This window comes from Zonotrichia albicollis, chromosome 1 (genome assembly GCF_047830755.1).
Source record: "Zonotrichia albicollis isolate bZonAlb1 chromosome 1, bZonAlb1.hap1, whole genome shotgun sequence".
Classification (NCBI taxonomy): domain Eukaryota; kingdom Metazoa; phylum Chordata; class Aves; order Passeriformes; family Passerellidae; genus Zonotrichia; species Zonotrichia albicollis.
In genome coordinates, this window is record NC_133819.1 from 20278104 (window position 1) to 20303500 (window position 25397).

Here is a 25397-nt window from a genome sequence, read left to right on the forward strand (position 1 = left end):
AAGTTGCTATATATGAATAATTTTTAGAGTTACATAAACTTGTTAAATAACTCCATTTGGTTCATAACCTCCCCAAATTCAGCTTCTGTTACAGTATGAGCAATTTAGAATGTTATCTCTCAAGGATTCAAGACTTAGAAATTAGGAATTTTCTAGGGGCCAGCCAAGACATGCTTCAAAATTGCCTAATTTGTGAACTATTCTCTGACCAAAAGTAAGATCACTGCCTTGCCAGAGATGGTTGAGGGAAAAACACAGATCCCTATTCTTAGGCAAGATATGTAATGTGTGAAGAACGCTGCTGGGGATATTGCCTTGTTGCTTTTATCAGGAGCTTGAGATCCCTGTTTCCTACTCCCCAAAGGACTGTGCTTACATCACACTTACTGGCAGCTCTGAGGCATGACACTCATCACAACTCCACAGGAATTAATTTAAGGTGGTAGGTTGGAGGAAAAGGAAAGAGGGAATGTGATCTGCAGGTGGTAAAGAACTGGGGGTTGTGCTGTCCTTGAGAGGGATCTGGATGGGCTGGAGAAATTGGCAAACAGGAATCTCATCAAGTTCAAAAAGTCAAAGTGCCAAGTCCTGTCTCTGGGGAGGAATAACCCCATGCACCAGTACAGGCTGAGATCAAGCTGGAAATCAGCTTTGCAAAGGGACTTTTGCCCTTTGGTTCTGTAAGGACACATTGCTGGCTCATGTCCAGCTTGTCCATCAGCATACTCAGCATTGCCTCTCTGCTCAGCCCTGATGAGACATCTCTGGAGTGCTGGGCCCAGTGCTGAACTTCCCAGGACTAAAAACACATGGAAATACAAGGCCAGCAAAGTTTTACAAAGATGCTTAAGGGCCTGTAGCATTTGCTGCATGAGGAGAAGCTGAGAGGGCTGGGACTGCTCACTCTCAGGAAGAGAAGGCCTGGGGGCATCCTGTCCGTGAACATGGATACTTGAAGTTAAGCTGTTGTTGTGCAGAAGATGGAGGCAGACTCTTCTCAGTGGTGTTGAGTGACAGGACAAGAGGGGAAGTGCACACATTGAAACAGGGTGGCGGGGCTCTGGCACAGGTTCCCCAGAGAGGCTGTGCAGTCTCCATCCTTGGAGATCCTCAACACTCAGCTGGACATGACTGTGGGGAACCTTGCCTAGCTGAGCCTGCTCTGAGCTTGGTTGGTTGGACTAGAGAATCTCCAGAGGTGTTTGCCCATCCCAGCTCTTCTTTTGCTGTTACTCTTCAGCCCGGTTACCATTTATCACTTGGGGATTCTAGTCTTTGCTCCAAGGAACAGTAGGCCCTGGAAAAAATGCACAAGCAGTCTCTGCAAATGGACAAACTAGTCTTGGATTAGTTTTTGAGCATTCTGATCTGCAATTTTATTTTATAAAACCTGGCGGAATAGCCTCCTTCAACCAGTCTCTAACAGAGGAGTGTTCAGATGCAGATCTTTGGCAGAAATCAGGTGCACTGTCTGGAGAGGATTACATCCAATTCTTTAGAACCAGACTGGATTATCCCTGCAATCTCAAAGGCCTCTAAACTCTAGAGAAAAAGGTAAGATTAATATAGTTTGCTACCTTTTGCATTAGCCTTACCTAGAAAAAGGTGGTTTCTGTGCAGATATCTGGGACTTTTCACTGACAACTCTTTTCTGTCGACTGCCCTTGTGCTCCCTTCCAAAGCCTTGTGCAAAGATAAGACCACAGAACTAAGGAAGTTTCTTTTGCTGTACCTAATTAAAAATGGACAAACTTACCAAGCCCTAGGGGTTACTTGAAGCACCCAAAGATACTGCTTAAAACTGGCTGGAAATCTCCATGTTTTGAGCTTTCTGTTGAACTCTAGTAGAAATTCTTACAATTTCCTGGCCATTCTGCAGAATTCAGCTGATGAGACAACGTGAGAGACAAGATACGGAAAAAACCTCATTTGTGAAGGAACTCTCTTCTTTGTTTGATTTTCTCTGAGAGAGCTTGATTGATTATTTTCTCATTTAAGTAGGCAATATGAATAAAATGAAAATAGTAGGTGTAGCCAACCGGCAGAGTTAAAGACAAGCAGACTAGTGCCAAAACTGTTGCAATACTATTGATGATTATTATCTGGCATCGCAGACATATCAAACACTGCTCCTTCCCTATAACTACATGGGAATTTGTTTTGTCTTATTTGTCTTACATTCATAGACCTCAAAACCCCAACGACCCATTCACACTGTAAGGTGCAGTACAAAGTAATTTAGAAGTTTACTTTCAACCCTTTTTTCTTTTTTTTTTTTTTTTTACCCTTGGAGCAGATTAATTATGGTAGAAGTATTTGTAGCAGCCTATCTGTCACCAGAAAATAATAACACAAGGCAGCTAGAACTGTGCTGGTAGACTTACTGGAAGAGTATTACATGATCTGGTTAAACTTAACAAATTGAATTTGTTTTTATTTTGTTAAAAATCAGTTTCACAATGGATTAGCTAATGAAGTGTCCTTGTGGTGACTGAAGGATGTAAACCAGATATAGGGTTTTTGAGTTGGTCTGTAGTAGAGATGTTTATATCTCACATTTTAAATAGACATAGGGGATAAATGAACATGCAATGTGTTTTTCATCAAACATACTGCCTAGGAACTTTCAGTACTTGAGAAACAGTGCTGGTTGCCAGCTGTATTTCAGATGATCTCCTTATCATGTAGATCTCAGTAACAGAGGCACTGTGCAGACTTAGGAGTTTTGTTATAAAGAATCCAAAAGCCTGTGTCGTCTTTTGTTTAAAAGATAATGAAGCAGAAATTACTGCATTTAGTAAAATTTTGCCAATAGAAATCAAAAAAACTGAGAATTCAGGAGTGGTTTATTCTTTTCATGCTGCAAAGTCTCACTGATTTTAAGAGTATTGGAGAGCAAAGTCTTGAGTCTGACATCTGATGCTGCTTTGTAACCATGAATATACTGAATACAAATGTCTCTTCTGCCAAAACTTTGTGTGTCTTACCATGTGAAACACCAATTTCCCTGGGGAACAAGCTTGGCAATTCTTTGTAAAAGGTGGCTATTTCTGAAATAAGTAGCAAAAGACAAAAGTGCTGAAGACAGGAAAGGGAAATATTTTTACTATTCAAATAGCCATTCTAAATGCACAAAAATGTAATTTATGAGAAAGCCAGGGACCTGAAGGTTTGTTCTTAATGTCTGAGATACCCTTTGTGTTCTGAAGAGAAAAGTATGGAATATTTCTTACTTGAAATCAATACAAGATACTCAAAAGCAACTCTCGTTATATTGCTGTAGTTTACATTCATACCTGAATTATAAATTGCAAGAGTGTATTGCAAGTACATATCTCCTTCAAGTCACCAGAAATTTTCAGTTTTTTATTGCCTAAATCCAACATTTATCCATTATTAGAAACTGTTTTTCTGTGTCTTCATCTGTAATACTAGTAGGCTGTAGAAATGAAAGTGGTTAGCAGTTGTTTTCCTTAGAATTTTCAAAACATTAGGCACATGCCCAGGGTCAGTTAATATGTCTCAGCTGGGAAGCAATAGCTTTAAAAGAGTGATTGCAGATGTGCAGAATACCTGATCCCTTCCAGTCTAATGTAAACTGGTGAATACCAACATTGGTATTTACACCTTGACATTTAAATTTTTAATTAGGGTTTTTTTAATCTTTTTTATCTTTTAAAGCTGAAGTACACTTTCTAATAACAAAATAGAACAAACAAGTTAAAACACCTCAAACAACAAGCCAACCAACCAAAAAAAAAAAGTAGGAACCTCTTTCTCTATTTATGCTTCCTCAGAATTCAAACCATCCTTTCTGAAGTCTCTCTTGCCCATGATCCAACATACACTATAGTAAGGAAATGTCTCTGAAAAAAGTCAGATTTTCTTCACCAAAACTGAAACTTAACATATATCAGGAATTATATTAGTGGGAGAAAATAAGTGAAAGAAAGGGAAGGAAACAGAAAAAGCCACTTTACTCAAGTGAAATACATTTTAATTACTTCTGGGAAACATGGTTCCATGAGCAGGAATCGCAGTCAAGAATGAGGGTTAATTGTGTGCACTCCAACCTAAGAATTTTGATGGCGTATTAAAATATTACATGCTAGAAAGGAATTTGCAAATAGTCATGTGCTTTCTTAGTCTACTCTAATAATGCCAGAAACATCAGATATTCAGCTACTCCGTTGTCTAGACAAATGGCATATTCTTGCTAATTGCAAGTACAAAAAGCCTATTTGAAAACTAGGTTTTATGGTAGTAGGAAATGATAGAAAATGGACTATGCTCTTGTAAGCTTTTTTCCCTCTCATTACTTGAGATGGAATTTACATCCTGTGCACAAAATTACACTGATTTGATCAACTATGAATATATGATTTCCAACCTACATGCCTGTGAACATATAGATCATATTTTCAATGCTTGTCTCAAGTTTAGGAGTTATTGAAAGTCATCTATTTTGTAATATGTGAACTATTTCCAGTGCTAAAACTTGCCTTCTTAGCCACAATATTTTCCAGCAACATTTAAGAGAATTGTATTGGATTTGTGTTTGTCAATGAGAAGGTACTGCAAAGAGGAGAGAGTAATTTTTTCTATATTTGTTGTTTGTTTTGCCATTTACACCTGTACACCCTCCACATCTATAAGGACTTTCTTCTGGAGAGTTCCCTGTTCTGGCTTTCCTGTTCTGTATCAGTTTTGCCCTGTTAGTCTCAAAGTGAAAAGGGAGATGCTTTGCATGTGTGCAGCATGAGGAATCACTGTGCAATTTACAGTGTGTTGCCACTTGTGTTCAGTTTTTTTCCATGTTACAGAAGAGACCTTATTGTGCATTTTATCTTTTTCTGTGGAACCTTGTGCAAAAATATCAGCAGTGATGTTCTGGAGTGTAACAGAATGATTTTAGCATGTCTGGGACTTCTCATGTAGATAGTACCTGGGAAAAGAATTGCATTCATGGCGATAGCCCAGTGTGGATGTTTTCTGAATGCTGCTGTGCTGTCCTGGGCATACTGAACCACCAGATGTATATTGCCCATTTACACCTTTCTAAACTTGCTGATAATCATAGCTACCTGCTCCTGGGTCACTGTACCATGCATATTGCTGGCATTAGGTTGTATACTTAAATTCAATACCCAACCTCTTCTGGACTGGGATGACAGTCAAAAAGTAGGTGTACTCTTGCTTCAGAGCTCATACTATGCCTTTGCACAGGAATACGGCCTTTGAAGTCCTGAAACTAGGGCACTCTACCAGTTGTTGGTGATAAAATCACCCAAGAGCACCAAGATAACACCAACACACTTCAGTGTGGAATCAAAAGATGACTTTCTTGTGTTTGTGCTCAGTACTCATAGCAGCGTCTCTCCAAAAATGAGATGCATTACTAGTACCACTGTGTACCAGCACCTCCTTTTGTGTGATTCTCAGTTAATTCTCCAACATTGTTTCCCTTTCTGAAGAAATAAAAAAACTTGTCCAAAACTATCCCCATGGGTGGTGGACAAGAACAGATAACAGCCTGTATCATATGGGCTATGGTATTTTCATAGCAGGTGGAAAGACAAACAGTAGAAAGCCCTTGCCAGAAAAGCTAAAAAGAGTGTTCCTCAGGTGGTGTGCTGGTGGGTGCACCAGCAATACAGGGACACCTGGGATGCTCTGAAACACTTGCCAGGCCTGAGCTATGGCTGCTGTTCACCTGCCCTGTGCCCTGAGGAGGACAGCCTGGGCAGCCGCCCAACAGAGCAGAGCAGGCATTGTCTGCAGCATGAGAGTGTATGGAAGACAATTTGGTGTGATCTAAAATCAAGACTGGAATATGCCATAATAATTGATCGGTCTATTTCCCTACGCATATCTCATTTCATCTCTCTTGGATGGGTCAAATTAGGTCCTCCTGGCCCCTGGGAAGAGGAGGAGGGTTCCCCAGCCAGCTGCAGTGCAACATAACGATGTCACATACAGACCTATCTGTAGCACTGTGTTAGAGCCGGTCGGAACTATCTTGGGCCAATATGTAAATGGTTGCTGGGCAGATTTGGGTTGCCAGGTAATGCTTGATGCTCTCTGGCAATGGCAGAGCTGAGACCCTGGCAGAGAGAGGCTGCCACGCCGCGCTCCGTTTGGGTGCCCCGCAGCTGTAGGGTGGAGATGGATCTCCCTGGGGATCCTGGGATCACCCTGACTGCGGGATCCTGCGGGTGGATCGGATGGATCACTACCCTGCGGAGCCGCGCTCACGGCGGATCGGCCCGACAGCTTTCGCGAGAGTTTTCACTCCCAAAGCAGGCAGCGTGAACCGACGTGCCCCGCAGTGAGACGGGACAAACCCTTGGATCCTCCCGCTGCCAGAGCCCAGGTGCCACCCGCGGGTGCCCCTCGGGAGAGCCCGGCTGCCCCGAGCCCGTGCCGTGCCGGGAGCGGCTCCAGCCCTGCCCCGGGCCCTGCTCCGAGCCCGTCCCGTGCCGGGAGCGGCTCCAGCCCTGCCCCGGGCCCTGCCCCGAGCCGGGAGCGGCTCCAGCCCTGCCCCGGGCCCGTCCCGTGCCAGGAGAGGCTCCAGCCCTGCCCCGGGCCCGTCCCGTGCCGAGAGCGGCTCCAGCCCTGCCCCGGGCCCTGCTCCGCCGGCCGCAGCCTGGCAGGGACTCCGATGCCTCCAGGCGTCTGTGCTGGTCCTGTTATCAGGGACATAAAAGGAAAGAGGCACTTCTTACATTCCCCTACGTGACCCAGAGCAACAGCTCCATGTGTGGATTTTTTTGTTCTTTTGGGGAGAAGGGAATGTAGGTGGGTCTGGTGAAATAAATCGCAGGACTTTTTGTTTTGATTAAAGCCATTGTGCAACTACTGCTTGTATTTTCTGTAGTCGCATTCCTACAGCTACACTCACATAGAAGGCAGCTTATTTTTAAAATGAGAGGAAGGCTTGAGAAAAGGTTACTGTAAAGAAAGAAAAGCTAGGAACATTGATAGGGTATCAGCTCTAATCCATACATCAGACAGATATAAACCTGTTCAAAACTGTTGTAATGATAATTTGCTTTCTCAAGTGCAATGGCAGGGTGATAGAAAAACAATTCAAGGGTAAATGCCAAAACTAACAATGTTTTCTTATAAGAAAAACTGTCTCTGCAGAAAAGGCCACATTCATGTTTAAAGCATAAAATACAGTAAAGGAATAGATGGCAGTATTTAAAACATGCAGATGAGCTCCAGAAACTTGAGGGCATTACTATAACTGACTGCAAAGGAGGAACTATTTATCTTAGGAGTCACTGGATAATGTGTAACATATACAGAAAAGAGAGGTACAAGGTCAGCTCTCAGGAGTGCTGGTGGTTTGGAATTGGAAGTATTCTTTATGAGGCGCTCTGCCATCTAACTTCCAAGAAAAAATAGCGTAGCAAACAAATTCTTTCAACCCTTCCTTTTCTCTCTGGTTTTCTGTGTAGGAAAGCAAGATCATTCCATGTTAAGAGTGCCTGAAAACTAAGAATAGATGAAAGGGAGAAACACTAAACAGCTTCTTCCAGAAAAATTCCTTTATCTCTAGATTCATGTATTTAAAGTTTCAAAGGAACGTTATGATTATCTAGTTAGAACTGCCTGACTGACTGTAAAACCTCACCAAGTAATCTCTCCATCAAGCACATAACATCTGTTTGAGTAATTGCACACCTCTTACAGAGAAAACTAGTCCTGGTTTATGGGCTGCAAGTGATGAAGTTCTGCAGGCCCTATTCAGGATTTCACTCAATGAAAACATTGGCATATTATGCTCTCTGTCTGTTAGGCTTGAAGCAATAGAAAGATGTATCTGGCTTTAAAAAGAGATCTGTTTCAAATCTCTATGAACAAACTACAGATTTAAAACAAACTAAAAAAGAATGCATCATAAGAACACTTGTGCTGAGTCTTCTCTTTTGTAAGGACACAAAAACATATCCTATTATTTTTTTTGGAATTTTTAGAGAACATTGACCAAAACAATTAAGTCGACAGGTGAATCTCTTTGGAGAAGAGATAATAAGAAACATTTATTTAGTTTTTCGTTTTAATGATCCATAGGAGCAGTTTCCAGCCCTCTGTAAGGCTAGAGGTCCTGGTTTACATATGGTAATACTCCACCTTCAGTATCTTTTTAAAGACACTAATGTAAAGAGATTTACAGCAGAGCCACTAACCTTAAGTAGTGAGATAAATTCTCTCTAATTGCCACAGGAATTCAAACTTTCATATGCTGATGACGTTTCAGGTGTTCAGGTTTGATACCAGGGTAAAATGATCACAGAACTACTCACTTATTGACAAGCACCACAAAAACCAAAGAGCTCTGTCACAGAAATAAAGATTAACTGGCTTTCTGGACAATGTATCTGTGCCTGTGGTGGAAGCTGTACAAGTACATTTGGTTGATAAATGTGATCAAGATGCCTGATAAGCATATATAGCCAAAAGATGGCATTTTCTTAATAGATGTAGATACAATATGTTCACAGAACATATCTGGATGGGAACCTATGCTCATATGAAACCTTAAAGTACACTCTGTCGAAATTACTTGTTCTCTTTCAGACACATTAACAAATAGTGGACAAATATTTCAGAATACAATAACATTACCAAAACAGGATGGTATTGGTAATCTTGCTTTCCGTGGAAGCAAACATTAGGCATACACAAGCATTCAAACCATGGTAACTCTTCTTTTTCAAATAATGAATGTTTCCAATATTCATTTGCACCATCTGATACAAGAATAGATTTTGCTTACGTCCAGTGATGCCCTGCTATTGCTTGAATTGACTGTCACAGCTGAAGGTCATGAAGTGACTCGGTGCCAATACAAACAGATGAAGTACTGAGAAGCCACTTTTAAAAAAGATTAACTTAATAAAATCAAGTACAAGCTCCAGGAAAAAAAACCCAACTTTTAAAACAGAAGCATTAGACATGGCTTCTCAACTCACCTTTCAAATTTACATTAACATAAAAAGCAATTGTAATATTTGCACACCTAAATAAAAGAAGCTAGGATTGTACTTCAGACCTTTAAAAGAGCTCAGTTGACTCCCTTGTCAGATAGAGACCTTCTGTCTTACCTTGGATAAATTGTTTGGGACAAGGTTTCTGAAAGAATGTACATGTCTAAATTTGTCTAGATTTGCATTGGGTTATTTGCTACAGCTTCTTGTAACTAACAGGCACTGAAAATGAATCTATATCTACTTTTAAAATTATCTCTAAGTTTGGTTTTCTTTCCTTGAGGGTTAGTCAGTGGTTGACTAAGAGTTCACAAGCCCATGAGCGTGAGCTATCATAAACAGTGCCATTCAGTATTGTCTTCCCTTTCTATTTTGATAAGTTAGTATAGTGCCCATGAAACTTTTGAGAACTAACAGGTGTGACAGTCTGCTGCAGACAGTAGACTCTGTTCCCCTCTGTAATATGAGAATAATTGTACCTTCACTAGGAGCTATCAAATAAACACAGGACACGTTGTGACACAGTCGTGTTGTGTCATAATGTAGAGATATTTCAGGACAGAGTTTAGACAAAGAAAAGAAAACTTCCAGTTGCTTCATAAAGAATAAATGTCTGTTCTGTAACTTGCTCTCCCTATTTCCACAGCCCATCAGAGGAGAAAAAAAGAACATAATTTAGTTCTCATACAAAAGTATAAATAAGGTAGTGAAGAAGTCCTTGCACCAGAAATTGAGATCATGTAAAGAGCTGAAATCACACAGCTGAGTGTTACTCAATACCTCCTGGAATCTGCTCAGCTTTGTATATTTGTTTCAGACCGGGTTCTGCAAAACTAAATTAAATTAATCATCTCAACTTCTGCAGAAATAACTTGAAATCAAGAGGACTAATTACACAAAAATCACTCAGGATGGGAGAAGGTGCAGTGAGGCTACATGATCTCTAGACAATTGAAAAAGCTCTTTCCACAATGCACATCACATAACTATGATTAAGCTAATTGCTGACAGGAAGGCAAGTGTTTATTGAATGTGATGTCTCAGAAGCAATAAGAAATCCCTTCATTTGAGAAGCTTGGAAGGCATATCAGGGTAAAGCAATTTAAACATATTTTTTGTAATTCTTCATAAGGAGTTGCTATAAGCAACCACTGCAGGTGGGGCAATGCAAAAGGTGGTTAGTCCAGTGCTTGACTGTCACAGGTTCCATCACACATATGAGAAATTGCATTATAGTCCAAAAAGAGTATTCCCAAATTTCTGCATCATAAACTTCAACATTTACACTTGTCATTTTTTCCTGCCACAGTGGTCCAGTAAGATGTAAGTGATGAGAATCTTTACGTTGACAAAGTATAAAGTGCAAACTTTATGAGATTGCTTTATGCCATTTAGCAGTTCAGCTTTGCTATGCTTTTTAGATTTAAAGAAATAATTCTTAGTACTAAAAGGCAAAAAACCATTCCATATTCAAATTATTCAACTATGGTTAGTCCATTTTAATTATTGCATATAAAAGTGTTTTATTCTTTACCTCAATCAGCCTGGCAGAGATCACTTAGAACATTCAACTAGAACAGTCTCAATAAAAACTAATCAAAAGCTCCTGTGAGTTTGAGCATGGGATCTGGTAAATTCAGTAACAAATATAACAGAATTCTAAACATTCATGTTTACAAAAAAATAATTACAAAAATCTGAACAATAAGTTAATAAAGTAAAATAGTTATCTACTGTTCAGATATAAAATCCCAGCAACTTAATTTACATATTACTATGGCAGACATAACAAAATTGTGAATAATGCTATCCACTGTCATAAGTGGTACTTTGAGATTTCCAACAGAAAACTTATATTTTAATTTTCTGTTCAAATACAGCCAAAAGTAAGAGGCAAAACCAGCCTAACAGTAATCCAAGGTTCTGTAGGAGAAACATCAACCAGGGTCGCCGTGTCTGAATATGAGTCATTTCAGGAAGCTAAAAAAAGAATAAGACAGCAGAATGAGAGCCAGATACATTCATCTGTGGGGAAAAAAGTTATGGGAAAACAAGACAAACTTCATTTTAAAAAAAGTAATTTTCAAAATGCTGAGCTTCTGACTATAGTTATAAGTGTGTAGCATTTTCTGTACATTTTGACAAAGCTGATCTTGACAGCGAAATATTTAAATTAATCAAATTCTACCCACTTTGATTCTTTTACTAGCACTGACAAGAATGATAAACAAGATTCTGAAATTTGTTAACATCTCAATACTTTGTAGTAATTTTATACAGCTGTCTGCAAGGAAATGCTTATTTAGTAAAATTAGTGATTTCCTTTTGTGGGAATAAACTAGTTGGAGTATTTTTTGCCTGAGTACTATATATAGGGTCAATCATGCTTTTTCTGAAATAACTGGCAACACTCCTATTTACTTGGACTTTAGGAAATGTGCAAGTAGAAAACAGGACTTTTAAAATATGCTTGAAAAAAACATGTTTAGTATTTTTCTCTGTGAGTTTTAAATCATGTAATGGAGCAACACTTGTTTATAATCATAATAAAAGCTACTTGCATTGACCTTTCACTCTACAGTGTGTTTTATCAAAGGCTTAAACTAAATATGTGTCTAAACAGAGCTTGCAGAAATGGTGCCTCCGGCTCAAATTCTCTTAATATTTCTGCTTTATTCAGGGGAAACACTGATGACTGCTAATAGTGTCACATCAACTCTGGAAATAAATACAGAGCAATAGTCTGGTGCTGACCTCTGGTTTTGGTTGTGTGGTTTTTTTCTGCTTGAATAAAACTACTGAGTTCCTGTGCACTTTGGAGGCTCTTCACAGGAGCTGTAACAGCAGCAGCCACTGGGAGACAGTGGAGTGGTGCTGACCAAGGAGGTAAACAGGAGTGTTTGCTATGCTTGTCCTTCCCTCTGTCAGAGGGGGGTCTCTGGGGCTGCTGCTTCTGCATCCTTCTTTCTCTCAAAGTTGGCCTGGGCTCAGAACAAAACTGGGCTGAAAAATCTGCCTCCGCTTTAAAGCTTTGCCTGAAAAAAACAGGGAAACCCAAATGCCCTGGATTTTTATTACAACAAAGCAGTGGTTTAAATTACAGTACAGAAACTTATGTAGTCATATTTGATCAGTGTTTAAAGATAATCATAAACTTTTCATCTAAAGCAAGTGTAAACACCTCAAAGTTCTTATGTAAATCAAACTCTGAACTGATGGTTTTAAGTGCTCAGAGCACACAAGAGTTTTTTGTGTATATAAGTAAAAACTGTTAATTAAGACCAAGCCTGAATCCAGGGTCCCAGTCTAGATGTTTAGTCTTTCTTATTTATCCTTATAATCAGTCTATTTTTTCCTCTTCCCCAGTGCTTGAGTGAAAAGTTCTCCAAACAGGAAAATTTTCTCCTCCCACTGCAAAATTTAATTTTCATTGTTGTCAGTGACTATTTATTGCTGTCAGTGACAATTTAGGAGCTGCACACATGCACAGTAGGTTCCTAAGAGAGTTTTCAAAAGGAGTTCTTAGCAAGTAGTACCTTTTCCAAGTCTCATGCAGATGTCTGCTCCCTCCATCTAACCTACGTGCACGTAACCAGCACACCAACCATTTCTACAGCCATACCTAGTGTGACATCCCTGCTTACCTGTTAAAATAAAATGGCTGCTGTCACAACATCAGCCATGGTCACCCAGTTCTCTCTGAGCAAAAAAGCTTGTGGTACAGCAGAGAGAATGTTGTTGTTAAAAAGCATAAGCCTTTTTAACCGGCAGATGCAAACCGTGAGTTAAGGGAACGTAGCACCACATCCAAGCTGCTGGGAGCTATCACACTTGCTAATGCTTCAAGTCTGTCAAAGGCAAAAGAGGTACTGCTAATCAAGGGACTGCTCTGTTCTACTCCAGCTCATGTTATCATGAGTGTACAAAAGATAAGAAGAAATAGGAAGCAGCACGCTGAAAGAAGGCATGAGAGGCTCTCAGGCATGTACTGGATAGGCACATGTGGCGTGGGTGCTGCACTGCAACAGTCCAGCAAATCATTTTAAAAACTACCCTCTTATCTTCAAAATTGAAAACATTTTTAAAATTAATCAGAGTAAACTCCAGCTTGTATGATTTCTTGGTGAAAAATGACAGATATAAGTGATTTTATCTTTTGCTCCTTATTCAGTTTCTGAAATTATTAGTCTCTCCAGCTTGCTAATGGAGTTACAATGCCATTTGTAGGAATGAAAAACCTTTAATTAACCACAGAAGTAGATTTGAGCTACTTTGTCTGTGGTGGCAGTCTTGCAGTGCTGTTCTGTCAACAAACCTCCACTCACACGCCTCAGTGTTCCTCAGTGCAGAAACCAGTGAGGCTGTTCAGTTTTATTTAAATGCTATTCTGACAAGCACATGAATATGTGAAAGCCCATAAAACAAGTACTGAAAATTACAGTCAAACTTTGTGTACTACTGAGTGCTTGTACACCACTGGCAGGAGCACTGATGACTGCTGTTTGTAGATGAGTGCAGCACAGTATATAACCTATTTCTGTGCAGAAAGTAGAAAAATACAAAAAGAATGGCTCATTTTCTCTTGAGATGTACTATAGAAACACAAAACTTTTCAGACCTATGGATGCCTGCAGTGCAACATAAATATTTTTTAAAATAAATTAATCCCTGTGATATTTGACACTGACAAACAGGTGAGCCACCCAATGGCAGTTCTTTTCACAAAATGCAGAGAAAGGCTGATAAGAGTCGTCTTAATAAAAGGAATTGAGAGAAATAAGATCCTCCCCTCTCTCTCCATTTTTTCTTCCCTTCTCATCAAGACTAAGATTATGATGACAAGCTAAGAACGAGGCAAAGCATGTCCCTGTCTCTGCCTGGAACTATATTTTCTCTTGGGATTTACATCTGGCACATTGCTTTGAAGACTCAGGGAAAAACATGGTATTGTTCTAGGAGCTTGTGAATCCTTGATGGATGCCGATCCTACACTGAAGGAAAAATACGTGTACATTGTTCCTAGCCCCATCAGTAAAACCATGCCTAGACAATTGGTAGGCAGCCTCACTTCCAAATTTCTCTGTCAGAACAAGCTGCAGCTTGGTACACAGTGTTCTTGTCTGTTATTTACTACCTCAGTCAGGACTGTTGACACATCCACAATCCTTTGGCCGTTCCCTCTTAAGCTCTTAGGTGAACTTTATGTTCATTTTCCTCTAGTTACAATAGCAAAAACAGACTAAAATACTACCAAGGTCTAAGATCAATTACTGTAAGTAGAATTTTAAATAGGTCATAATACTGGAATGGCATATCAGATTTAAAGTATGATGCCTGAACCTGGTAAAGAGCATCTCAGGCACGAAGTGGTAATGAACACAAGGGAGAGACAGACAGCCTTGGGAAAAAAACAAAGTAATAATTTATGAAGAGACTTCTTTTTTTCTCCCTCTTGATCTCCTCACTCAAAACATTCCATCTTTGTGGAGGAGCTTGCAAGGGATTTACATCAACACATGATGGTTAAAGATCCATGTGACAAAGCTGGGCAGGAATTTAAGGTCTGCATAGCTACAAGTGTAACTGTTATCCATCTCTTCAATAAATTATGTGGTCTGAGGTGTCTACTATGACCTATGATTGCTCCACATTTTTGCTGAGACCTTCCTCCTACCCTGTATCTTCACACTTTATTTTTATTTAGACAATCATTGCTATTGAACTGGGTGTATGAAAAATATTGGGCAACTATAAAAAGTTGCAGTAATCTGAAAGCTTTTTTGTTACTTAAGGTCTAATTGAAGCATCCCTAGGAAAAAAAGGAAGGATTCAGGATAAGCATCTTACATTTAAATTCTGAAACTGCAAGTTTGTATTGAAACAAAGGGTGAAAAATATATAAGAAAAGGGCAGAAAAAGAAAAAAAAATCAAGATCTTGAAACCCCTGAAAGTTCAAATATATATTTTACTAACTAACTAAAAATACATTGTTTGAAACTCTTCAAAAGCTTTTTTTTTAAATACTCTAAAATTCCATTATGTCTTTTTCTTATTTAATCTCTTAATGATCTTTATTTCCCCTGTTCATTATAATGGCACCTAGCATGAGAGTGACACAGAAGAACAACGGATTACTTTTTTAAGCACTGTACACACACAAGAGAGACAACATGCTCCTCCTAACAAGCTCTTTTTGTCTCCAAGTTCATCCTCCTGCATTTGTTTGACACTCATCTATGATGTGGCTATGCTATAAAGAAAATATAAAAATAGACTGAAGTTCTCACCATTTCTGCTAAAGATAAATACAAGAACATTCCAGCTGTAATAGTAAAGATCCAGTTTTGAATGGATGGGTCAGTTGATAGAGAAAGGCCAATATAAAGTCCTAAGAATGCTGTTAGTGCACTTATAAAATTCATCAAAATTGCAATCTTCGTTGGGAGCCCTGTACTTAGCAGCACAGCAAAATCTCCTGCATAGAAAAGAAGAACATTTATTATTTAGCTGATAAATGTATTTTTAAGACTCTTGGTAATAAAACATGAAGGAAAATCATTAAGATATGTACAAAGATAGTGAATGATGGATACCTGCCTTTAGAATTCTGTAGAATTAGTTATAAACTTGTCCTGTATGAAATAAAAATCCCAAAACAAGAAAGAATCGACTTGTACTTTTTAGCTGTTCCTAAAGATAGCATACAGTATTGAGGAGTGGCTTTCTGTTAGTTCTCTATGTTCCGTGACATTTCCAGCTTGGATACATGCAAAAGTGAAGTCACATGGTTTCCCAGAGTTTCTAAATCTTTCTCCACTGGTAACTTGCCAGTTCAAATCATGTGGGTATATTTGCAGCATAGTCTTTAAGTGTTTTACAGGTGCTGCAAGTCAGAGTAATCTCTACCAGTCTGATCCCAGTTTGAGTTTAATCCCACTGATTCCACCACCCCTAATCATTAGCAGTAAGCTGTACATCAGAACCCCATCACACATTTTTCTTCTAAAATGAAAGATTTCATAACAGGCCAAAACTAGAAGATTTGAAAAATTTTGCTCCATGACTGTAAAAATGTCACTTTGACACTGGGGCACTATTGCCCCAGAATTAAGAAGGTATCTTTGGAGGTAACTGTCAAGTATTTCAATTTGCTTTGCTATGCAAACCAGAGTTACCAGATTTACAGCAATCCTCCATCCCCCCTTTTTGTCTGGAGGAGTTTTCTACATAGTACATGAAATCTTCTGTCATTTAATGATAGAAATGAGAACCTACAGTTCTCAAATCAAACTTCCCAATCATAAACATTCATCAACACAATATCAGGAGCAGCTTCAGTCATGCTGAAAGTTTTACCAGAAAGAATCAATCAAGGGCAGTAATACAACAGAACAATCCTCCTGTCCTGTCCAAAGTAAAATTAGCAGCAGGAATGATGGTAGCAAGAGGAATACTTGATTAAATAGCTCTGCTGCATATTGAAATTCTTGGATAACCTGTTGTGTCAGGCATGGCCTAGGTCTTGCTTACAGTTTATTATTTTTTGTGTCTGTACACATAAGAACAGGTCACTTCTGACCTGAGGTCATTTGTATCTGGAGAAGGTCAAATGGGAGGGAATCCAGTGTGCAGAGTGCAGCAGCCTCCTCTGGTTTTTGTGAAGGGCAAAGAAAATATCAGTCTCACATTGTAACACAGTAATTCATGATGCTGTATGCGAGAATTCCCAAAAATGTCATACAGGAAAGAAATTTTTGGGAAACCTGGAAATACAAAGTCAATCAGGAAAAATACATACATATATTTCTTACCCATTTCATGAGGAATTTCATGGCATAAAATAGCAACAGTCGTTGTCACACCTGTTTCTGTTGAGGATGAGAATGCTGCTCCTATTGCCAAGCCATCAGCAAAATTGTGAAGACTGTCGCCCACCAGAACCATTATTGCTAACAAGCTGATTTTTTTACCTCAAAATAGAAAAACAAACAAACAAACAAACAGATAAAAAGCCCAGTATTAACCCACATAGATATTGCCAGTTTTGTTATGTTACAAAAGGTTTGGCGTTTTTGGTGAATTTGCATATAACATTACAAAAAGTCATAATAATCAGAGGGAAACATTGTTTATATGATTTGTCCTTATTATTGCACTTGCTTCAATACATTTGAAACAAAAAAAAGGTAGGTTCCAGGACAATTCAAAATGAGATGCAAATACCAAGAAATAACTTCCTTATTCTTACTAGGTCAACTATTAGACAAAAAATTAGGTTTGTGTCCTGTCTAATGAAGCATCCAAAGACTCTTTATTAATTCTTCTTTATTTGATGAAATTCACACAAGTTTTCTAGTTGTTATTTGGGGTTCTTCCTCCATTTTTCACAGAGTTGCAGAGCTATAGTGAAGATGAATATCACACAGCTGATAGTTTCAATCCTGTAAAGCTTGCTGCTACTGAGTAGTATTTGCAGGATCTGGTTTTTTATGCAATTGTATTACAGTGAAAGATAGAAATGAAAGAGAACAAGCCTCAGAGTATCACTTATAGAACAGGGTTACAGCATGCTTATATCCAACATTTGTTCCAATCAATTAATGGCTGTTATGCTCACAGTACTCCTATCTGGAGCACTGCTTGTGGTCTGGATGGCTGTTTGTCTTTCCCATGCTGCCCTGTGACCTTGTTTTAGTGTGGAACAGTGTACTGGGTGTTCATGGCACCAGGTCACTTGACATGAGTGGAAAGGTGCTACTAGTGATGCAAGTACTGAAATCAGGCTAGGGAATTAGGGATGGTCTCTCTGCCCAGCCTGCAACAGAGAGAGCTGGGTGGAATGCTGAACAGATTCCCAGGGAGGCAGTTTATCTCTTCAAGAAGCAGCAAGGCTCCATATAGGTTCAATGTCTAAACTTAGCAACACACAATTGGCTGCCCCATCCTGTATTTTTTTTTCATTCATTTAATCCACAGTCTTACAGTCAGGGCTGCCTAACGTCTGCCAAGAAACTCATCCAGCTTCCCTCTGCACAGAATGGACAGAACACTTTGAAAAGGGTTTGTTTCATGCCTGAAGGAGCAGGGTCATGATTTGGGCCCTAAATATGTATTTTTCTGACTTCTGGTGACCCCGCATAGACATAATATGACAGACTAAGGAGCAAACGTCAAGCTGCCCCGATCTGTCTGAATACAGTTATTACCAGGTGTCACTCCAGTAATGTTTCTCTGAGATGACCATTTTATAGTGATGGGGGAGATATTTTTCTCACAGAAACTGGCTAGAACTGAAGTTTTCAGACTATTATAAAAAACACACAGAGCACATAAAAGCCTAACAACCGTATTCAGAAAATCCTCCCTGGTTGTCTGGGAGCTCTGTGGGTTCAGAAAAATTGGCAGGCTTGTTAGATTTTGCTGCCAGCTTACAGAGCAGGACGTGGATGTCCCCAGTTTGCACAGTACTCTCTAAACACCATGGGCAGTTTATGATCAATAGTGCAGAGCATGAATTACATAGAAATAATAGATTGCTGCCTTGCATTAAGTTTGTGATTTGTAATAAGCACTGGCCAGGATGAATTCATGGCCTGCTCTGAGGTCTTATTAGTCTGTTTTGTTCAAGTATCTGATTGCTGGAGAAGATATACCATGATTACTGGAACTCATTCCAGGATGTTTTAATATAACACAGGGATCAGGTTAACACTGTGGAGCAATTACAGCTATAAGCTTTCTGAACTTACTTGACAGAAAGTTAAGAATATGCATGTATAAACAAATCTGAATGTTTATCTTACTTTACTTTCAACCTATTTTAAAGCAACTTTGTTACTGGCAATTATCTCACTGCATTATATTCCAACACAAAGTATTAACTATTAACTTAGTACCTTAAGTTTTTCTACAAAGCCTCTTCTTCTCCATCCAACAATCTTACTTTTTTTCTTTGCTTAAATAGGAGACCAGAACTCATAGCAAATTCTTTTCTATAATTTTCATAAAACTAATGGCTACAGGACCTCAACCATACACTTCTTAGGTTTAGAATAAGAGTTTAAAGCAAAAACTTATCCATAAATAGATATTTTCCAATGTTTCCATGACTAACACAGAAAAAACATTTCTAGTCAATGTAAAGTGTCACAAAGTACAACAAGTATAAAATGCTACTGTTTGGTCTTCTCTGATATTGGTAGAACAAGTAGGGATATATGCAGAGAGGGCAAGTCAGATGTCTTTTTATTTGAAAATTTTTTTTGCTTTCTAAGTTACTCCCTGACTATCTATGTGATTGGCCCTTTTTGCAGTCCTATTTGACAGGCATTTACAGTGAAACTTTGCAGTTCTGGCTTCTCTCTTAGACCCACAGATTCCATTAAGTTTTGGGGAAGAAGGGCCTCAACTCAGTATCAAGATACTCAGGTATGTTTATGCTCTTAGCTGTTTAAAAGAAACATAACGAAACAAACTTTTGTAATTATGAATTCCCCCCCCCCCCTACAAAAAAAACCCTCAACAAATTACTTCCCCCCCTTCCCTACTAAGGTTTCATTTATGGAAGTAAGACTGAGGTATGAGAAAAAATTAAACTAAACAAAATTACTGAGACGCTATCCCAAATTTAGTAACTTGGAACAAATAACATTGAGATCACTAGAAATTTGTTGTTGCTTAGCAGGTTATGATGACTGAACCAAACAGAAACATCTAGAGATGAACCATCTCTAGTCATTTTTAAACTGCCACTGGACTGTGTATACTGGAGAGGTGAAAGAGAAGAAATGAAAATCCAGATTTCTAATGCTTCAGAAATAGAAATGAAATCCACAAGAACAGAATATTAAGAACCTAGAAGAAGATAATGACACAATTAAATAAACCAAACTGATGACCTGAGATCACAAAATAAAGGGGAGTTAATTATAGTAAAGAAACTGATTTCAATTAAAATATTATTCTGTCAGTTGAATGACTGCAACTCTACTGAATTCACCAAGGTCACAAAGTACAGTTAAAGGTAAAATTTGGTTTATACTCTATTTTCATAATTTTACTAAGCAGCAAAAAACCACAGAAGACAGAAGTTATCAAAATTCTCAGAAGCAAACAGATTACTCTAAAACTGAGAGCCATCATGAGGCTGTAATTCCATACCTGTGATAAATCATTACTGCTTTAAAGAGTCTATTGCTTTACTGTGTAAGAGAAAAAGGATGAAGAATTATATTAGCACAGCAAGCCTACAAAAAAATGTTTCACCACTTTCAGAAATAAAAGCCTGAGCTAAGTTTAAAAATAAAAAATATGTCTTGTATTAATTTTTGACTATTTCCCTTTAAGTAAAGACTTTAGGAAAATAGATTACAACAGTGAGACAGCAAATACTAAAGCAAGGACAGTGTGAGATTAATGAACTTCACAATTACAGGGTTGGCAGCTGAGAAGGTCTTTAAGCAGAGATTAAATTATGTCGCCAGGCGCCATCAGATGTGATGATGTGTCACACAGCAAACACAGAGCTAAGCCAGCTGCACACTTTCAATTCCATCTTAGGTCCGAAGGATTTTCCTGTCTTGTCTAGTCTTTTTATTGATACTAACTTTTTTTGCTGATCACCTTGCTGTCTGGAGGAACTTCAGCAGGTTCCGAATCTTCCGGGCTTCTCTAGTTAAAAGCAAAGATAATGGGTCAGTGTTAAGAGTGTCTTCCAGCTGCTGCCATAAATACAGGAAAATATCAACAAAGTTCAAGCTATTGAATTAAAGATAGTCAATGGTTATTTGCACAGACATCATTAGAAAAATTTACTGGCCACTGGCAGTGTGATTGGTACTGCAGAAAGACATAAAAAAGAAATCTACCTCTTCCGGAGAGGGTTAAGTCTATTTCAGGTAGGAAGAAATACGTGCATAGGCATTGTTGTAACCCAAGGAAGCCACACTTCTGCTTGAATGCACAAAAATCTGAGCCAAAGACTAGAAGGGACATTATAATTAAAATTGCATGTTTTGATTTTGTCATGCCTGGATAACTGTATTTTCCTGGAGAATGTGTCCATAGGATTTCCAGGGGAAAAGAGGTAGAGACTTTTAGCTACTCATGTTCTTCACAGTTTTTGTGTGAAAACACAAGACTTAAAAATATGATCATCAGTAGGTTTCATCCCCTTTCAAAATATAGGGGTTTTTCTTCAGGGGGTGGTGCAGCCTCCAGAGCCTTGTGTCTTGGCTTTTAGCAAGGGCCTAATCTCAGGACCAGGCAGCACTGGCTGGGCATAGCAGCACTTGAGTGCACTCCATGGTGAAATTTACTCTTACTTCAAGTGAGGAAAGAGAAAGTGCCTTCCTCCTTATCCTAGAGAGATAAATTGAGGCACCAGCCCTAACATTTAATTAATAGATATTGCAACTGTTGGGAGATAAGGGAGAACATGAATAATCTCTCACCGTCACTACCTCCTTGGGGCTTTGCTTTCTGATGGAAGAAATTAGAAATTCATGGGAGGGAGAGAGAAGCCAAAAAACTTGTTTGCTTGAAACTAGAAAGACTGAGTTTTAATTTCTGAGGGCTTTTTTCCCAAAAAGTGTGTTAAAACTATTATAGTAGCCAGTGGAGTCAAGAATTGCACAAGAGCTCTGTTAGGGACAGCAGCCACCACTCCAAAAACTGTACCAGAGATGTGCAAACAAAATAGGATATGTTTATTGGTTGTGATGAAGGATATGTTCTGTAGAAGCATGAGGAGAAAAGGAAAAAGAATTGTTTCTCATATTCTACATTTTAAAGGGAACATAAATGTCTCTAGTTCCCATGATTGCAGCCAGTCATATGAATTCCAGTAATTCTTCCACTTCTCCTATATTTATTCACATGCCACTTCCTTGAACTGTGAGTCAAATCTGCAAGACTAAATTACTGATCTGAAGGATTTATAAGCTCTTCTTAGTCAACCAGTGTTTGTCTTAGTATTACTCACATGATTCTGAAAAATTGGATGCTCTTGTGTAAACCAGCTCAGCCAGGCTAATTCCATATAGATATTGTGATCTATATAGAACTATGGGGGGGATCTTGCATCTGAGGGGAACAACATGTCCATTCATTATCATCAACAGGAAGCTTTGACATGTCTCACAAAATAGAAACCATGCTTCACTCCTCTGTTTGATCTGGTTTTTATTGAGAGTTTTCCAACTGTGTTTTAGAGATTAGTGGTGACTCACGAGGCTCATGCCCATCACAACAACTATATAAGTAAAATGGAGTTCACCTATGCATCGAGATACTGGATATAAACTGAAGACATTTGTTGAAAGAAAGAGAAAACAGGGTAAAATTTATGACTCAATTTAATTTGCAAAGATTTATCTGTCTGGATACTAAATCTAAAAGTATGTAACTTCTTATAGGTAAGCCCCATTCCCAGCTATCTAAAGCGTTTACATTACTCTTCAAATCTGTGGAAAAATGCCCAAGAACAGTCCAGGATTTAATCTGTTCATTAATTATGCACTTAACTCTCATTGCAGGAAGTTCCAAAGCTTTTCCTAAGGGAGAGTCTGCCTTTACATATGATCAATGTATAAAAGGAAGGGAGAAGGAAAATATTCAAGAATTTTATCAACAAAATGTATAACAATACAGGAAGCATATTGTTATATCAATCTGATACACACTTAAGAAAAGTTACTGTAAAATATCTGTTCTTGATATATCTGTGAAAGCTCATTATAAACTTCAAAATCTAGAGATTCTTGACAATCATGTCAAGTAATAAACAACAAATCAATAAAGACTGAAAAATAATACTGATTTATTACATTAATTTTGTTAATTTCTTTAGAGGAATGGAGAAAGAAGAATTAAAATTTAGGGAATTATGTCATATTGGTAACCTACCAACTGTATGGTTGAAGTAGATTTGCCTCTGCCTGAAAGCTCATTTAATTCAGACTCCACTGGAAGATCATGGGAATGTCCCCAGTGCCCATTAACTAAAGAAAGGCCCTGCTGAATGAAGATGCTTTGAAATTAGTTCTGAAATCCAACGAACACAGGTGCAGCATCTCTCAGTCTTTTATGAAAATTTAGCATTTTTAATGATTACAAAAAAAAATCTGCTGAAAAAGATCAACATTTCCTTAAATGTTAAAAAAAACTGAAAAAAACTCTGAAAAGTGAATCAGATATATCAGTGACAATCACAAAGGTTTGATAAAACTTAATGTATTTTAAAAATCAAATTCAAATTTTAAGCTGAGATAGATATAAAAATTAACTCTGAGGATTCATCTAGTTCTCAGTACAAAAGTTTTAAAAATTGGTGGGATGGTGATAAAACCCTTCTCTCAAACAAGAAACAAAATGGACTCCTTTTTACCAGGAAAATAAAATATCACCATCATCAAAATACTCTCACTCCATTAATCTCACATTATATTCTTATGGATGATTCAAAGGTAGTGGGGATAGGGAGTCATTGAGGCCTAAACCAGGCCAGTCTTCACACTCTCTGTAAACAGAACAAGCAAAGGTTTTCTCCTTCTTAAGTGACATTAGGATTGTCTCATGCTGAGAAACTTAATGAGCCATCACTTTTTGTGCTGCATTCTATCCTTGTGCATATTCATATTTTCAGGCTCCAGCCATACTGAAATAAAGTAATACAATTACTGTAAGCATGGCTGTAGCAAGGAGATCTTATTAATAAAAATTGGGTTCTACTGACTGTAACATACATATTAGATTTTCATGTCACTGGGATAGGGATCAAAAACAATTTGGAAATTATAGGATATCATTCTTGAAAATATCTTGAAAATATTTATCTTTCCATTGCATCTTTCTCCTCTTCAAACAGAGCCTAGAGCAAACAACAGTCACTGCTATTTCATATGGATATACACTTTAACCTGCTCCAGTGTGACTCATTAATGCAGGCTTATGGAACATGTTTGATTATCTGTTCCCTTTCTGGAATTATAAATACATGAAACACACTCATGAAGCAAGCACAATCCACAGAGCAAAGCAAAATAGAAGCTGAAGGTCAATCTGGTAGGACCACTTTGGAAAGCAATTATCTATGCTTCATTTAACCCACAGAAATGATAATTAATTTCCACAATCATTTTAACATTCTGTGCATTGCAAAATCTCAAAATACAAGATTTTTTTTTTAAAGGGTGAATTGTACAAAGCTTTACCTGGTCACGAGGTGTTACCAAAAGAAAGAAACACTTTTCTATCAGAAAAAATCCATGAATTCCTCCAATTATTCCCAAAAGCTTCCAAATATATTCTTTTCCCTCATAGAAATGTTCTACCTCTTGTGCTTCATGTTTATGCAAACCAAGAGTCTAAAATAAAAGAAATAAAGTTAAAAAAAAATTAAATGCCTATGTTTTAATTGTTCCTACAGCAAGCCATAATGCATTAATTCATTTTATTCTCAGAATTTTATTTTCCCAGTTCTCAGTTCTGCCAAAGTTAAATTGTGTTTTGAAATAACCAGCTGAATAACAGAGGATGAAATTAATCACGAGGAGCACAGCTACACTTCTTCATCTCTCAGTGGTGATAGTAACATTATTTTTAGGGACAATTTTATGAAATCACCATTTAGATATACGAGATATATTTTGTTTGCAATATATTGATGCTAAAACTCTATAAAAATTACTTGCATTATCTTAATATGCAAACTTCATATTGAAAAGAGATAAGGAGCTACTGGAGAGGGTCCAGTGGAGGACACAAAGATGTTTAGGGGACTGGAGCATCTCTCTTATGAGGAGAGGCTGCTGGAACTGGGCCTGTTCAGTCTAGAGAAGAGAAGTCTGAGAGGGGATCTCGTTAATGCATACAAATGTCTCGAAGGTGGATGCCAAGAGGGTGGAGCCAGACTCTTTTCAGTGGTTCCCAACAACTGGGTGAGGAGCAATGGCCATAAACTAAAATACAAAAAGTTCCAACTCAACGTGAAGTAGAGCTTCTTTACATTGAGGGTGGCAGAGCACTGGCGTGGGCTGCATGGGGTGGTTGTGGATTCTCCCTCTCTGGAGACATGAAAAACACCTCAATATATTCATTAGGAACCTGCTCTAGCTTATCCTGCCTTGGCAGTGGGTTGGACTAGATGACCTGTAGGCATCCCTTCCAACTCTAACTATTCTGTAGTTCTGTAACTCTGTGATTCTGTGAAAATGAACCATAAATTAATTAATGCACTATTAATGCAAACATGCATTTCTGTTGGTGGGTATGCTTCCTTCTTTTCCCTAGTGTCACAGCACAGCAGCCCTCCTTTGCTCTGAAAGGGAGGGCTCTAAAGGCTACTGGATACATCTCTTAAAACTGGCAAAGGAGAATACTTTCACACTTAAAAGGTGTTG

The 25397-nt window shown here is 38.4% G+C and overlaps 1 protein-coding gene and 1 long non-coding RNA gene across 9 annotated transcripts in view; one reads left to right on the top strand and one right to left on the bottom strand.

Annotated features, from left to right (window-relative positions):
- The window catches only part of LOC113459739 (uncharacterized), a 168794-nt gene that overhangs the window by 17046 nt on the left and 126351 nt on the right, over positions 1–25397 (top strand). The window lies entirely within an intron of this gene.
- Positions 9511–25397, bottom strand: part of SLC39A12 (solute carrier family 39 member 12) — a 34740-nt gene continuing 18853 nt past the window's right edge. For 4 of the 6 annotated variants that reach the window (XM_014269857.3, XM_014269868.3, XM_074535261.1 and 1 more), the window contains 6 exons: positions 24210–24362; positions 22903–23013; positions 20604–20667; positions 16809–16967; positions 15285–15472; positions 9511–10976 (listed from right to left, as the gene is read on the bottom strand). In XM_014269857.3, coding sequence (XP_014125332.2) covers positions 10848–10976; positions 15285–15472; positions 16809–16967; positions 20604–20667; positions 22903–23013; positions 24210–24362 — 804 coding nt within the window. In that variant the 3' untranslated portion in view covers positions 9511–10847. The remainder of the gene's footprint in view (positions 10977–15284; positions 15473–16808; positions 16968–20603; positions 20668–22902; positions 23014–24209; positions 24363–25397) is intronic. The other 2 variants (XM_026795705.2, XM_005480302.4) reach the window with 2 other exon arrangements.